The sequence below is a fragment of the Crocodylus porosus genome, unplaced genomic scaffold (assembly GCF_001723895.1).
Source record: "Crocodylus porosus isolate Cpor-Errol unplaced genomic scaffold, CroPor_comp1, whole genome shotgun sequence".
NCBI classification, from domain to species: Eukaryota; Metazoa; Chordata; order Crocodylia; family Crocodylidae; genus Crocodylus; species Crocodylus porosus.
The window spans coordinates 62,198,661-62,213,174 of record NW_017728949.1 but is presented as its reverse complement, the minus strand read 5'-3'; the positions used below and the strand labels follow the sequence as shown (position 1 = coordinate 62,213,174).

Here is a 14,514-nt window from a genome sequence, read left to right as displayed (position 1 = left end):
AAATGCACTTATTTATTCACTTATGAAAGCTGTGCTTGACTATATCATGACTTGATTAGATGCAATCTCAGTCCAACAGACTATGGAAACAGCAGTTTTTTCTAAATATTCAGTACACATTTTTTAACCATATAAACTTTGTGAAAAACTCACAAATTCCCAACTTTCCTGGCCCTTGAATACATGAATTTGAATGATGGAAACTCGGTGAAGCCAGCTTAGCAAAGTAAGAGTTGTAGCAGAAGAGGCCACTCTGCTGAGCTGCAGTAATGCTTGGTGAGGTCTTTTCCTTGGAGATATGGCATGTGTACTTGGATGCTTGGCTGTTTTGGCTTGAAACAGAGCAATTTATTTATTTTTTTTGGTTTATCAGCTGTAAGAGGAGAAACTTTCAGAACTCTATGAAGAAAGTGCTTAAAAAGTTAAAAGTAGTCATGTCTCATCAGTTTAAGGACTCTCCTCTGAATGCTTTGCAAAAACTGAGTATGGAATTTGGTTTTGTTTTGTTTGGGGACAGGACACTCCATGATCTACCGGCTTATTTTGTTGTCTCATCTTTTCATCCTATTGAATCAATAGGTATTTAATTTCTTGGTAGAGGCTAAGCCACTGAAAGAGAAGCATACATTGGGATACACCATGCCTTTTTTTCTTAACTGTATAAAATGCAAGAAACTCTTTAAGGCAAATGCTGTCTTTGTGCGTCTTTTGTATTGTACCTAGAAGTTGACCTCTTGCCTTGGGATGATCGTGCAGTACACATAGCTAATGGTGAAGACTCCAGAAGGGTTTGTGTGTACACGTGATGTTTGTTGGTTAAGCAACTCAGTGGCATGGCTTATTGTGAACTGTACCTCGCAGCACTGTTCTCTGCAGCTTTCAAGTCAGTTGTCAAGTTCAAATGCAAGGCATTTAGACTACAGTAACAAGGGAGGTAGATTTGACGCACTCTATTTTAGAGTATCTAGGGGGGCACTAGGCTGATGAGATCTGGCAAGGGCTTGGTGGGGCAGGTAGCTCAACCATGAATGTACAGGCTACCAGGTACAGAGCATGAGATTGCTCCTGTGAACACTAAATATGCACTGACACGTGGTTGGTGATGCTTTCAAATCACTAATACATTGGAAATGCACACCCTTGCTAACTCCACAGAAAGGCCCTAAAATAGCATTTCCAAAGAACATCATCTAATGCTGGGAGCTCATCCAGCAGGTCCTCATTTCTTTCTGATTTGCAGATGTACAATATAATTTCAATGTTTGTTATTTTAGACTTAAACAACTTCTTGGAAAAGAGTGCATAAAATAAGCCTTAGGCTGCTGAGCTTGGAAGGTCATACAGTTCTGAGAATGGGACATAATTCTTCAAACCCCAGTTGCACAGCTGCCAGCTGTCAGCGTGGTGGGGCACCTGTGGCTGGGCAGCTGGAAGATCCCTGATTCCCCAGCTGCACCCTCCCCACCTTCCCTTAACATGAAAGCAACAGCTGGGAAGCCAGGAGCTCCCTGCTTCCCAGGTCCTGCTTCTATGGGAAGGCCATAAAAAAAAAAAAAAACCAACCCCCCCCTCCCCCCCTCACCAAATTGTGGGTTGGCATTCAGTCTGGGATCCCAGCTATATGCCTGGTTTTTAAAGGTCCAGGGCAAGGTGAGCCCAAGATCGGGGAGCCTTTTCCTGATGTTCAGCTCAGTGCCTGCTGAATGCCTGCCCACTTTTTTTAAGTTTCCAGGTGCAGTAAGCCCAGTGCAGCTAGAGGCTCCCTCCTGTTAGGCTGACAGCATCCCACAGAAGCTGAAGTAGGGGATCTCTCACATCTCTTGCTGGTTTAAAAAGGCACCTATGCAAGCAACAGGGGATGGGAAGGCACTGGTGTTGTGGGCTGCTTCAAACAGGCCAGCAGCAGGGGGTTGGAGAAACTCCACTATCCCCTGTTGCTCTCATGGGTGTCTTTTTACAGGGGCGTGTGGAGCTGGGGAGGGAGAACGCTTCCCCAAATCCACTTCTCTGTTTAGAGGCATCCAGCATGAGCAACAGGGGATGAGGAAGCTTTCCCATTCCCTACTGCTTATGTTGAGTGCCTCTTTTTCAACTGGTCTGTGTAGCTGGGGATGGGGGAGTTTCCCCATCCCCAGCTGCGTGCCTGGTATCCTATGGGTGCCATACAAGTGAACCAAAAAGATGTTACACTTTTTGTGTGTGTGGATAATATCTTTGTGGCCAATTTGCCATTTTATGGCTAAGTTCCATGAACATGTTGCTAGTTGCCATTTCTGATGTGACTAACATGTTAATTGCATCAGAAACAACATGTACCAGGGGCCTTGGTGAAAAGCATACTGTCGAATCTAGTATCATATTGGCCCCTTGAGATATGTGTGAATCCAAAATGGGCGCAGGCAAGAAATTCTTCTCCGCTGCCTGTCAGCTCTGTTCTGGCACTCACGCTGTTGAGTGAAGTTTGCAGGAACTCCATGAGCGGCAGTGTTCGGGTTGTATTAACCTTCAGTCTGTTGCCTCTCCCCTGGAAAAGTGACTGGTAAAATTAAAAAGTGCTGTATACAGTAGCTGTGATCATGGAACAGCTGTTCTGTTTTGTCTCTGTACATTCAAAAATAAATGTAACTTTTGAGTTTCTAAGACTACAGTGTATGCTCTGAAGCAGTTGGATCTTCTTCCTTGTCTCCCCTGGCAAATGCAGCATCTGCGATTGGCCACCTGTTACTCATCTTTGCGGATCCATGGGTGGTAGAAATAGTGCAAATTGTAGAGTAGGCAGTGCTGTCTATTTATCTAGCAGAAGGAGACCAGGGAGAAAAGTACCCTGACTACGGGAAGGTCAGAAGTCCAGCCTGTTGTGCAGGTAGAGGCTGTTGTCAGAGATAATCCTGTCTTGAGCAGGAGGATTGGAGCAGATGACCCGAGAGCCCGTCCAGTCCTGGTTTTTACAGTTCTGTAGCATTTAGGCCTTGTCTGTGACACGATCTCCTAGGTACTGCAGTAATATGAAGAGTAAATATTTTTCCGTATATGTACTGTGACTTATACTGGAAGCAAGCTCCCCCTGTGTAACTTAGGTTGTGACCTTTCAGGCAGTGAATGCATCCTCGCGAGGTCCTGAATACCTTAATCTCCCATTGAAGGCACAAGAAAAACACTGTTCTCCATGTTCTGTATAGTGCCTAGCTGGATTTCTTGCTCTTTACAGAAAGCGTATTTTGAATGTCCCCGTCAACCAGGCAGTGAGGACATGTGGTACTGACTGAAGCTAATACTTTTATGTTCCAGTTCCTTTTTTCCCTTTTTGTGAAATTTTCCTTGTACTTTTCAGCTCGCTAAAAGTAATGTAATAAATACGTATGAATTGCACTCAAGCCTCTGACAGGCCTTTCACACCGTGTTTACTGGGGTCATTCAGCGCGGAAATGTGTTTTTAAATTTATACTCTCGTTGCCCAGTTTGTTTGTTTATTTTTTTAGTCGTACATTTAAATGACAAAATTATAGCTTTGCTTTCTGCTTGTAAAAGTGTTTCGCCTCTAAAATATCCTGTAGCTGCTTGTGAAACACTTTTAGATGCACGTGACACGAACTTCCGTACTCTGCTCTGACACTAGCACTGTTGTGTTTCATAGATGATGTTCCAGGCGGAGAGCCAGCAGAGAGACTTAATCAGAAACATAGAATGCCTCCCTGTCTCTGGTCACCTCACCTCCTTGGATCAAGACCTCCTAATGCTCAAAGCAACTTCCATGGCAACTATGAACTGCTTAAATGATTGCTTCCATATTCTCCAGCTGCAGCATGCTTCACAGCAAAAGGGATCCTTACCAGCAGGTGGGTCATGATTGAAGGTAAAGGCCTAAGCTGTGCAACAGAACCGTGAAGCCAAGAGCATTGTGGATTAGTTACTTGAAGTGTCCACTCCATTATTTTTGCTGTGGGTAGGTTGAACCATAAGCATCTCTTGCACAGTTTCTTGCATCTTCCTTTGCAGCAGCACTGTCAGGCTGATGCTGAGCTAATTTCTCCACTGCTCTGATCGTTCTGAGTGCTTCTGTGTTCCTGTGCATTACTGTGGTTAGGCTAGATTTTCTCCAGCTCAAATGCGATGCTGGAGAACTGCACTTCCTGCCACCCAGATCTGTGGCCTCGGGGGCCCTGCTCTCTATGCTGTTGCTAAGGGTGATTACAGATGTTACACTTAATGCACTTTTAAGCATGCAGAAAGCACTTTACAGCTGTAAGAGAACAGACATTTGTGGCACAGAAAATGCTTTAAAAATGGCAGATCCTGCTCTACATTTAACCTTAGTGGATGTGTGCTAGCCTAAAGCACTTTCTGCTAGAGTGCTCTAGCAAATGTCTGCCAGATCCCATCAAGGGTTAACTTAAAATTCAGTTGCCGCTGCCCAAGACAGCTTTGCGCAGAGCTGCGTTTGAACCACTGGCGGAGATCCTGTACTCTGCACAAGCTCCAGCAACCCCCTTTACTGTCACTCACCCGAATCGGTGACAGCCTCTGATCCTAGCCCTGTGTAGCCTGAGGGGGGCAGGAAGGAAGTGGGGTTTCTGTCCCTGTAGCCTCCCTAGCAGATTGGGAGGGGGCGGCTGTGAGAGAGGGAGTCTGGAGTCTCTCTCCTAGTAGCTGCCCCAGCTGGGCTGTGGCACGTTGCTGCTTGGCTTGGGGTGGGGGGGTGGGAAAGGACTCTAAGGTGCATTTTTTCCACACCCCTTCCCCCCCTGGCAGGAGTGGCATGCCACTGCATGGCTAAGACTGCTGCTGGGGAGAAGGTCCCTTTGCTGCCTGGCTGGGGCTGCTGTGGGGGGGCCCAGAGCCCTTCCGCTGCAGCAACTGTGGCTGGGCCACCCCTTGCTGCAGCTGCTGGCTGCAACTGTCAAGGGATGGGAGGGGGAGCCCCACTTACTGCCCTGACCTTCCCCCCCAAACTCCCAGCCAGCAAATTGTGGTGGGGGGGCACAGTGCAGGGGTGTCCTTCCTCCCACTTCCCCCCCCTAAGCTGCTGCTGACAGTCAGCATCTGGCTGGAGGAGGGCTGCTCTGGCAGTCTCCTAGGAGGCATGCAAGAGCGCCTCCAGCGGCCAGCACAGACAAGCTGGAAGCCCCTGCGCCCCGAAACAGCGAATGTCTGTTCCATTGGCTCCCACTCTAACTTATCGCTGTTTGAGTAAAGTGAGATATGTTAGAGTGCTTCTGCCAGAGGTTTTTTGAACATCTGTACTTAGCCTAAATGAGTAGCAAGGGCAGAGTATACACAGTGGGAAAGTTTTAATTGGAAGAGGAGTAATTTGCTCTTTATCCTCGGGCAAGGGTCGAAAAGAAGGTATGTTGCAACTAAAGCACCAGCCTTCTCTGGTCCTCTTGGCAGGACAGCATATCTGTAAGCTGCCCTCTTCATGAGACCAAGACTGAGCCTAGCCCATTGTTCATGGATGGCCTATAGATAATTAAGTTGACAGGAGTCCATTGGTGGGAATCCGTGTGACCGCATCGCTGTCTTTGTTTCCTTTTACATCTTGCAGCATGTTTTATCAGGGTGGAAGAAGGTGCTCTAAAGCAGATCTGGCAGAAATCCAAGATGAGGTCCACAACCCAGAGTATTTAGAAGCTCTCAAATTCTTTAAAAATAGCATTGTCATGAATCAGAAACTATTTAGCTTACCAAATCAGAGTACTGAACACGAGAGAGCTTCAGAACACAATTTAACACCTAAGATTTCAATGACTGCTGGCTCAAACTGGATCAAAACTCGTTGCTCTTTGGCACACCTCTTGTTTCATGATGAGGGGCATGGTCAACATTTTTGTTTTTCTTGTTTTCTGATTGAGCCTCTGTGGTGTATGGATAACATTTATATAGCTGTGTTTTCATTGTGAAGGATCTGAAGGCATGGTGGTGGTAACGTTTTCACATCACTGAAAAAAGTGGGTTTACTGAGAATATGGCTGGACTCCATTTATGCATGGCTTGCTGGCCAGAAACAGTAGTAGACTCGTAATTTTATGATATTACGAACTGTTTGAGAGGATGAAGTTTGTCAGAATTTTGGTACGCGTGGTTTTTCTTCCATATTGCTTTCATTTAAGAGAGAAATTGAGTGAGTCTTTCCCTTCCTCCTCCCACATCCTCCCCGAACTTTTCTGTTACTTAGAGGGAGTTACATGAACATAATATATTTTAAGCTCCCCCCTCCTGAAATATGAAGTTCTAATTCTAGACCTTGTATATGCACAAACGTGTTGTAGCCAAGTTTGTACGTAGGCATTCTTATTTAGGGTTAACTTAATTTTTATTATTATTATTATTTTTTTTAGCAGTAGGGAGGGATGCTAAAATCTACTCCCTTCTGGTTTCAAAAACAATCTTCCAGGCAACTGCACATTGTCTTGAAAATAAAATGACCTTTTCTTTTAAATTGGGAAAGATGATTTATCCAATCGTGAATGATTATGGAACAGCGTGAGCTATATATATATATAATATACAATTTGAGCATATGTTTCTAGCCCTGCATAATTGTTCATTTTCATGCAAACAGCTGTTTACCTGAACTGTTCCACTTAATTTATATGGGCACATTTGAATGAATCTTTTTTTTGTTTGTAAGTCTGCTAATTTTAATGTATCTATTTGATTTTTGTAAGAAAAAGGGGTAAGATTTTTTTTTTTGTTTTTGAGGAAGAAAATGCAACAATTGCACTGGGCTTTCAAAGAGAATATGATAAAGTGTCTAGATAAGTTAAATTCTACAGTGTCTCATTGCTATTGTTGCATATTGTGATTACCAGCTATGTTGACCTATTTAAACTTTAAACAACAAAGTGATGCATTGTATATAAGTAAGAATTATTTTTATTAGTTTTAAATCTTAATGTGCAAATTAATCTTTTAAATAACCACAACTTGAAAAAAACCCTGAACTTCTAAGCTTCACATGTAAGCTGAAAAAGTGAGGCATGTTTTGACCAAAACTTTGCATCTTTGCATTTAATTTCAAACACTCCCCTCCTCCCCCAACCTTTCCTCCCTCCTCCCAAACACATACCCTTTGCCCTAGGAAATGTTTAGCCACTGAAAAGCAGCTACTGGGTCTGCATGTTTCCTATTTGTATTAATAATAGGGTTTTTAGTGTTAGATCCTGGAGATTCAGTACTTCCCAGAATCATCCTTAGCCAACTAGTGCAAAGATTAACTTATGGATAACTTCTTGTGTGGCTCAGGACAGATAATTTGTGACCATTACATTTACAGGGAAAAGAGAGACCCTACTTGAACCATTTCAAAGATGTTTCGCACGTCCGTTTTTATGTGGAACAATTGCGTTCTGTGGATGTCTGTTTTGTTAAAAAGACTATGCTGGAAGAAGCTGAACAAATACTGACTTTGGGCATAGCTTGATTGTATTTTGCTTATTGTCCATCAAGATGGTCATTTAGGCCTTATCTGCCTCTTGGGTGCCAAAATTAAAAACACCATAGAGATTTATCAAGTTGTAAAGGATTCTGGTGATGTCCCATTGGTTGTAGTTTGTAGAAACAAAGACCAGCAGAAATGCAATTGCATGATCATGAAACCTTTCAGGGTCAGGGAAAAGAACAAAAAGTGGGAGTAATGCATGTGAGATCCCCCACTCCCCCACAGACCCTTTCCCTGAGTAGACCTTGCAGTGTCAAGCACCAGGGAAGATGACTGGTGCTGGAGACGAAATACCCTATTTATTACCATGTAGAGCAGGGGTGGTGCCAGCCTCTTCCTGGTGGGGGTGCTCAGGTGGGCTAGAAAGAAAATGGTAGGGGCTGCACTATATATCTTCTGGCACTTGCCGAAGGTGTTTGCCTGGTGCGTACGGAGAATCTGTTGCTACCATTTCTTTAATTGGTGCCCCAACATACTTGTTTTTTTTTTTTAACAATACCCACTTGGACAGGGGCAGCACTAGGAAGGGTGGCTGTGGAGAGGCTGTGGGGTGGCTATAGCCCCCCCCATCCCCTCTAGTACCGCCCCTGATGTAGAGAAGTGTTTGCAGATCTTTGAACACTGATATGTTGGTTTTGATGGAAATCTGTTTGTTAGATGCTCCCCATTTGACCTTTTTGGGGTTGGTAAGTCGCAGTTCCTTTAGCAAGCGTTAAAACTCGATATGGACAATTAAGGAGCTGTTGCTTAATCCCCATGGCCTGGTGTGGACTTCCACCGTACTCTGTACTGGGAAGATGAAGTTCTGAAATGGTGACAAGATTTAGAAAATGAAAAGCTGTCCTAAGATGGACTTGGCCAGAGGTTCCCAAATGTTTTTTTTTAATTGCATGCCTCTTTTCAGATTTACCAGCTGCCTACGTACCCCCACCAGCGTACATTTTATACTGTAACCCTTCAAATGCCAATTATTATTATAATGAAAATTAAATCTGCTGTTACACAATTTATCCCACGTATTGCTTACGCATACCACAGTTTGGGATCCCCTGGACTAGGCCATTTCCAGCTCTTGTCTTCAAGACTCCATGAGAGATTGTATGTGGCAGCGTATTTCAGCATCTGTTCAATGCTAGCTATATGGGCTGTCATAAAGAAGAACTAGAAATGATACTAAATAAAGATCTACTTAGTAGGCATAAATGTAACTCACAGAAGTGGCAAAAAAGTACTTACAGTTTCCACTGTGTACTGTCGGACAACTAGGAGGAGCAGGGCAATAAATATTTTGGGGTTAAAGTAGAAAGAATAAAAAAAGGACCAGATAGTAGGTATCTGCTGTAAACCATAAAAATAAAGGAGAGCGCAACAAAAGTGCCTGGACCAGCTGTGAAGTTGCAGTACATTGCAAGCTATTTTATTCTTGAAGGCTCAATATGTAGAGATTAAAAGGAAGCTTGAAACCACTGACACACTTTCAGCAAAATACTGAATGGATTTGTAATGTGCTGGTTTGAAAGGGTGTTTCGCTGTCAGGAGGGCAGGAAGCATCAAGCCATAGTTCCTATAGAGAAGAATAAAAGCAGAGCGCAAGGAGTGTCCGTGCTTTGTCACTGGCATACCTCGAATATTTGAGGTAAAAATGAAATGTGCCCTGGAGCTGGGAAAAAGTGAAGATAAGCAAATAAGCCTTCAGCATTTAAGGCTTGTGGGTGGAAGGGAGGAACTGCAAAAATGCACACTAGGTTTGTGTTAGTCAAAGCTGGGGGAATAAAAATTACTTCTTAAAAATGTCCAGGTTGAGGAAGAAGAGCGAAGTCCTGCACCTTTATCCTCATTTAAGTGAAACCTAGTATTTCAAATTTTAATAGCTGTACTTTTTAAAATTTTAGCAAAGAAAATAGCCAGTTTTGACTACATGTCAAAGAAGGCTCTCCAAAAAAAGCAGAGGGCAGAAAAGTAAATAATGGTCAAATTTCAGCAAATAAATGTACAAATCAAGCAGTGCTGATTGTATGCAAACTAGGGTGGGAAAGATTAGCTAACAGCCATACTGCAGCACTGAGAGTTATTTGAAAAATTGTGGGCTGGGGTATGGATTAGAGGAGAGAGAAGATGATGTTTTCCAAAAGGAAAAATAGTGATCCTGGAAATGAATCATCCTGAAAATTTTAATGGATATCTCTGAGGCCAAACTGGTAAGGGAGAGGCTACTATTTATCTGAATGCTAACAGACTCCGGAGGAGGAGTCTTCCTATTTCGAAGAAAATTTAAATCGTGACAGGCAAACTTCTAGTTTTGCTGCTGAGTCCAGAGGAACTTGTGCTGGCGAAGGCATTTTAAGACTTTGCAAGATGGGTGCCTTTGAAACATGCTGGCATGAAAACTTCTGTTCTCTAGGGCTATCTGTGGCTGCCTGGGGAATGTAACCTAATTTTAGATAACGGAAATGTGGTTCACTGAGGCTGCAGCATAAAGGATATCCAGGAAGTTGGTAGAGTGACTGAATGTCCGTAGCTTCTTTTAGTTTAAATGTACGTACTAATGCCCAAGTTCAGAATACCATCTTATGCAGGAGGTTTCAAGCGACTAGTAACCTTTATATGCTTTGGGGTTTGTGTCATAGCCAAAATGTTGCTTTACCATAGTTCTCATGTGGATTTTTAATAGAACTTTATTGGAAGCTACTGTACATTAGCCTTCGAAATAGAATGGAACATTTTTATTATTGATGAGGAATCCTATCTGTTCAGATAGACTAGCTGGGAGTAACCAGAGACACTTGAATCTTTAAATGAGTGGGTGACAGCTTTCCAAATGCTGCTGCCATCATTTGGAGCGACTATTATTTATTCCGCAGAGCATGTTGTTGTTCTTTCAACTGAGAAAAGACAAATCCCCTTTCCAGAGAGAACTTTTGGCAAAAAAAAATCCTTTGGGTTTAGCCGCAGTTCCTAGATTTTAGCAAGGTTTGAGTCGGAGAGTCTGTTGCTACCATTTCTTTAATTGGTGCCCCAACACATCCCCGGGGTTACCTCATATTTCAGTGCTATTGGGTTCTTTATCTCGTGTCAGATTACATCTTTTATAACACTGCCTAATTCTCCAGCGCAAGTTGCATGCATTACAGCCGGCCAATCCCAGCGCTCTAGCTAATGATTGCCGAAGGTGTTTGCCTGGCGCACTCACCTTTGTTTAGCTGCTGCTGGACCAGATTAACTGCTTCCAGCTGTTTAATGAAAACCCCTTTTTGCTGAATTTCCAGAGTATGAGTAAGTTCCAGCGCAAGCTTTCTTTTCCTTCAGGGACAACAATAAATTGGTTGGAACCAAAGGTATCTGTGTCAAACCACTTCAAAAATGGAGCGGCTACGAATTTCTCAGAGGACCTAAACAAGCCAGTGTCTACCAGAGAGGAGCAGCCCATTTTGGAGCCCTGCCAGCTGACAAGGGTAAGGGGATGTGAAAACTCCCATTCTGCAGGGAATGTTTCTGCTCACAGGGTTATCTAACTATGTTGGTATCCTATAGGATAATTAGGCACCCTCCCCAATCCCCCTTCTGACATGCAACTACTTGAATAGAATTAAGAGGGCATACTTTTGTATTAAATACAGTAATGAATCTTGTATTTTCCTATAAGGAGCTGAAGGGTGAAATGTTAAGTGAAACAAGGAATGGGAGTGGAAGCAGATTTAAGCTTGTGATTTTAAACGAGGAGGCATTCCACATACAGTCTTTTAAGATGATTAAAAATCAGAGTTCAAGAAAAGTGAACAAACTGCATTTTCCAAGTGCTCAAAATAAGCCACTCTTTTTAAAATTTTATTTGGCGGAGCTGCAAGGAGGGTGTAGGAGGAGGAGGTGTGGTTAATATAAGTATTTTGTTATTGTAACTGTATTTTTCCAGATCTTACTGCATCCAACTTTCACTAAGAAAAATATAAAAAAATCCCTCCAATACTTGACTGTGGGGCAGTTAAAATGAGAAACGATTTGGTAGCATTTCAGGTGCTCTAAACTATCAAGATTAACTTGAGGTTCTTTAAAATACAGTCATGATTTATATTATTGAAGGAAGGATTTGGTCTTCTAACTTGAATAGGAAAATATAATTTGCTTTTGTAGGTAGGTTGCTTTTTTGGAGCCGTGTGTATGGTACACACCCTTTTGGGGAGATTGTTACTGAATCTGGATATAACAACATCTTGTTCCATTTTGTGATTTTTTTTTTTCCAGCATTTTTCAGTAGTGGTTGTATCAGAGACCTGGAAAAACACCAACTTGAAATTTTTAGTTTTTTGTACTACCAAGGTTTTTTTCCCCTTTAGTACAGTTGTACAGCTGTCCCGACGGGGCAAAGATAGAAACATCCTTTCACTTCTAAAAATTCAATCTAAATGTATTTCTCTTGCCAAACAGCTTCAGCATGGGGTGGAAGTTTAAGTACTGCCTTAACTACGTTGTCTGTGGTTGGGACACGCATGTCTTATGGCTGCCCTTGGATTTCTGTAGTTCTTGCTTGCAAGCACAAAATTGTATAGCACCAGCAGAAAGAAGTGGCAGTAATCTAGGGGTTACTCCAGCCCAGTTGTTGCCTAAATGAGGGGTTTGTTGCCTGTGGCTTGCACTATTTCAGAAGGAGACCACTGAGCAGGGTCTTTGCAAAATCGGTAAAACCCAATGACAGACAGCTGGATGCAGGAGTGAGTTACAGGCAGAGGATCCTTGCTCCTCTGCTCCCTTGATGCTGCTGCCTCCTGGTGTCCTGTTTGGCAGCACTTCTCTCGAGGTCTCCCCATTGCTCACAAACCCCCTCTCTTCCAGGGAATGCCGCTGAAAGATGTTGAAGAGCCGAGCTGTCTATCTGAACTCCCTTGGCCCTACCTAAAGCATTCCTGTTAGCCCTCTCACTATTTTTAAGCATGCTTCTCTGGAGTGTAGCGCAGTGCTGATTTGAAGGGAGAGAAATGAAGCCAAAGTTACTTGTTAGATAACGAATTCTTCAAGTCAGAGAGGTATTTTACTGTCTTTTTATAGAGGGCCTCCATCTTTATTCATGCTGCTGCCTTATTGCAGTGCAAAGAATCAAGAATAGCAAAAGTCCGAGCCCATGATGAGTACATTTGCTCGCCAGCCAGATCTCAGATACTCCAATCCAACTCTTGTTGTTACCTCTGTGTTTTGGGAGCAAAGGGTTGTGCAACTGGAGCACGGCAGAGGATGTTCAAAGGCTAACTTCTTTTCTCTGGCCAGTCTGCAGAAAGTGATCCTGCCACTAAGCCACATGATTATACTGTGTCTGGTCCAAGTCATTGGTCGTCTTTAGATATTTCACTGTTGTTGTCCACTGGTAGCAACAGTGGCAAAGCTAACACTAATGATGACTGGTCATGTGTATTTTAATTAATTAGTGTTATATAATAACATACCCAGCAAGTTGAGACGACATAGTACCTTTTGGTTACCAGTGCCTAATCTGTGCCATAGTTTACTACAATCTGCAGCGGCAGTAACATCAGGAAACTTGAAGCAGCAAGAGGCCGAAGAGATCATCCTAGCACAGAAAAGTCCACAAGGCTTGGATATGGACATTCAGCCTTATGCTGCTCTCTGCATGTTCTTTCACAGCATCTGATGAAGTTTACTTAGGCTACCAAAAGCTTGTGCTATACATCTCTTATTTAGTTAGTGTATAAGTTGCAAATCTACCCTGCCTTCCACTTGTCTGCATTGACCAAGGTAGTGCCTTACTTTCATACCAGCTGCCCCTAAATAAGGCACTTGCTTTGTTTGGAAAAGGCAAAATGAAGGGAAAAGGCTTTTGTCTAGTCTGACCTGCCACATCACCAGCTCACTGAGGGCTGAACCGTTGGACTGCACAGAGCAGGGATGGGTCTGACATTTGTGTCATTTCCCCTCCCCTTGCTGCTCCACCAACAGCTGCTGCCAATTTGGCAGTGGCTGTGAGAAAGTTAACCCTGTAGATGTTAGGCCGGTAGGGGGTGGTAATACTGACTCCACCCCTGCTTCATGTGGCCACGGGTGAATCGGTGCCGAGCATAGTCCCCTCCTGCTGTGCCAGCATCCCCATGCCTTGATTCTGGCATGGAAATCAATTTTCTTGCTTAAGACATGCCCCTTCCCACCAACTTCGGATGCATAATTTTCAAGAAAAGCATGCAGATGATATACAACTACATGCATTATTGCCCTCTCTAGCGCCTGTGTTCACACTCAGTTCCCAAGGCTGGGACCTTGGGCAAAGCACTCAGGTTCCCTTCAGAACCCGTCTGAAACTGAATCCTCCTGCAATAGAAGCGAGTGCAAGAGGAGAGTCTTTTATTTGACATTGGAGCTTAGGCTGCTTAGTTTTTAAGTTGCATTTTATTACAGTATTAGTTTAGAAACGCCCTTCTGACTTCTGCTGTGAGCTTGCTTCATACTTTTATTCCTAACCTGGGAGATATCTTCTGGGCTTTTTTAGACGTGTCTTTTCTATCCTATGAGGTGCAGGCTAAGGCTCACCCTATCAGCCCATTACCTGACACTTGCTTTATGAGTCACTGAAATTTTCTCTTCATTCCAGAGTTGACATTTGTGCTGAATATAAATATCAGTGCACAGACTTCTGTAGGGGTTTTACTTATTTGTGTGAAGGGAGAAGGGTTTAGTACAGCTCTGAATGTATTTCTGGCTGGCGTTTGAATAAGTATGAATTTGAAATGACTCTTATGACTTTGTTACACCAGGAACCAGAAGAAATAAGCCCAGATGAAGAGCTGGAGGATACATGTGACAATAAAGAGGATGACCTTGGAGCAGTGGAAGAACAGCGCAGTGTGATCTTGCATCTCTTGTCTCAGCTGAAACTTGGCATGGATTTAACAAGAGTAAGTGACTGAGGCTTGGAAGCAGGCTGTGCTAAAAGTGAAATGCCACCTCAAGTGTGTCCACCCGTAGGCTGCGTTGGCAGTTTGCCACATCCTGACAGCTAACTCTCCACCCTGATCAGCAGACTGAAGTGAAAAGCTTGATGCCTGCCAGTGAATGAAAAGAACCTGTCTAACCTACCA

At 43.3% G+C, this 14,514-nt stretch overlaps 1 protein-coding gene across 2 annotated transcripts in view; it reads left to right on the top strand.

Annotated features, from left to right (window-relative positions):
* The window catches only part of OSBPL11 (oxysterol binding protein like 11), a 75,404-nt gene that overhangs the window by 45,930 nt on the left and 14,960 nt on the right, over positions 1 to 14,514 (top strand). For both annotated transcript variants that reach the window (XM_019553933.1, XM_019553932.1), the window contains 3 exons: positions 3,635 to 3,836; positions 10,745 to 10,890; positions 14,191 to 14,331. In XM_019553933.1, coding sequence (XP_019409478.1) covers positions 3,635 to 3,836; positions 10,745 to 10,890; positions 14,191 to 14,331 — 489 coding nt within the window. The remainder of the gene's footprint in view (positions 1 to 3,634; positions 3,837 to 10,744; positions 10,891 to 14,190; positions 14,332 to 14,514) is intronic.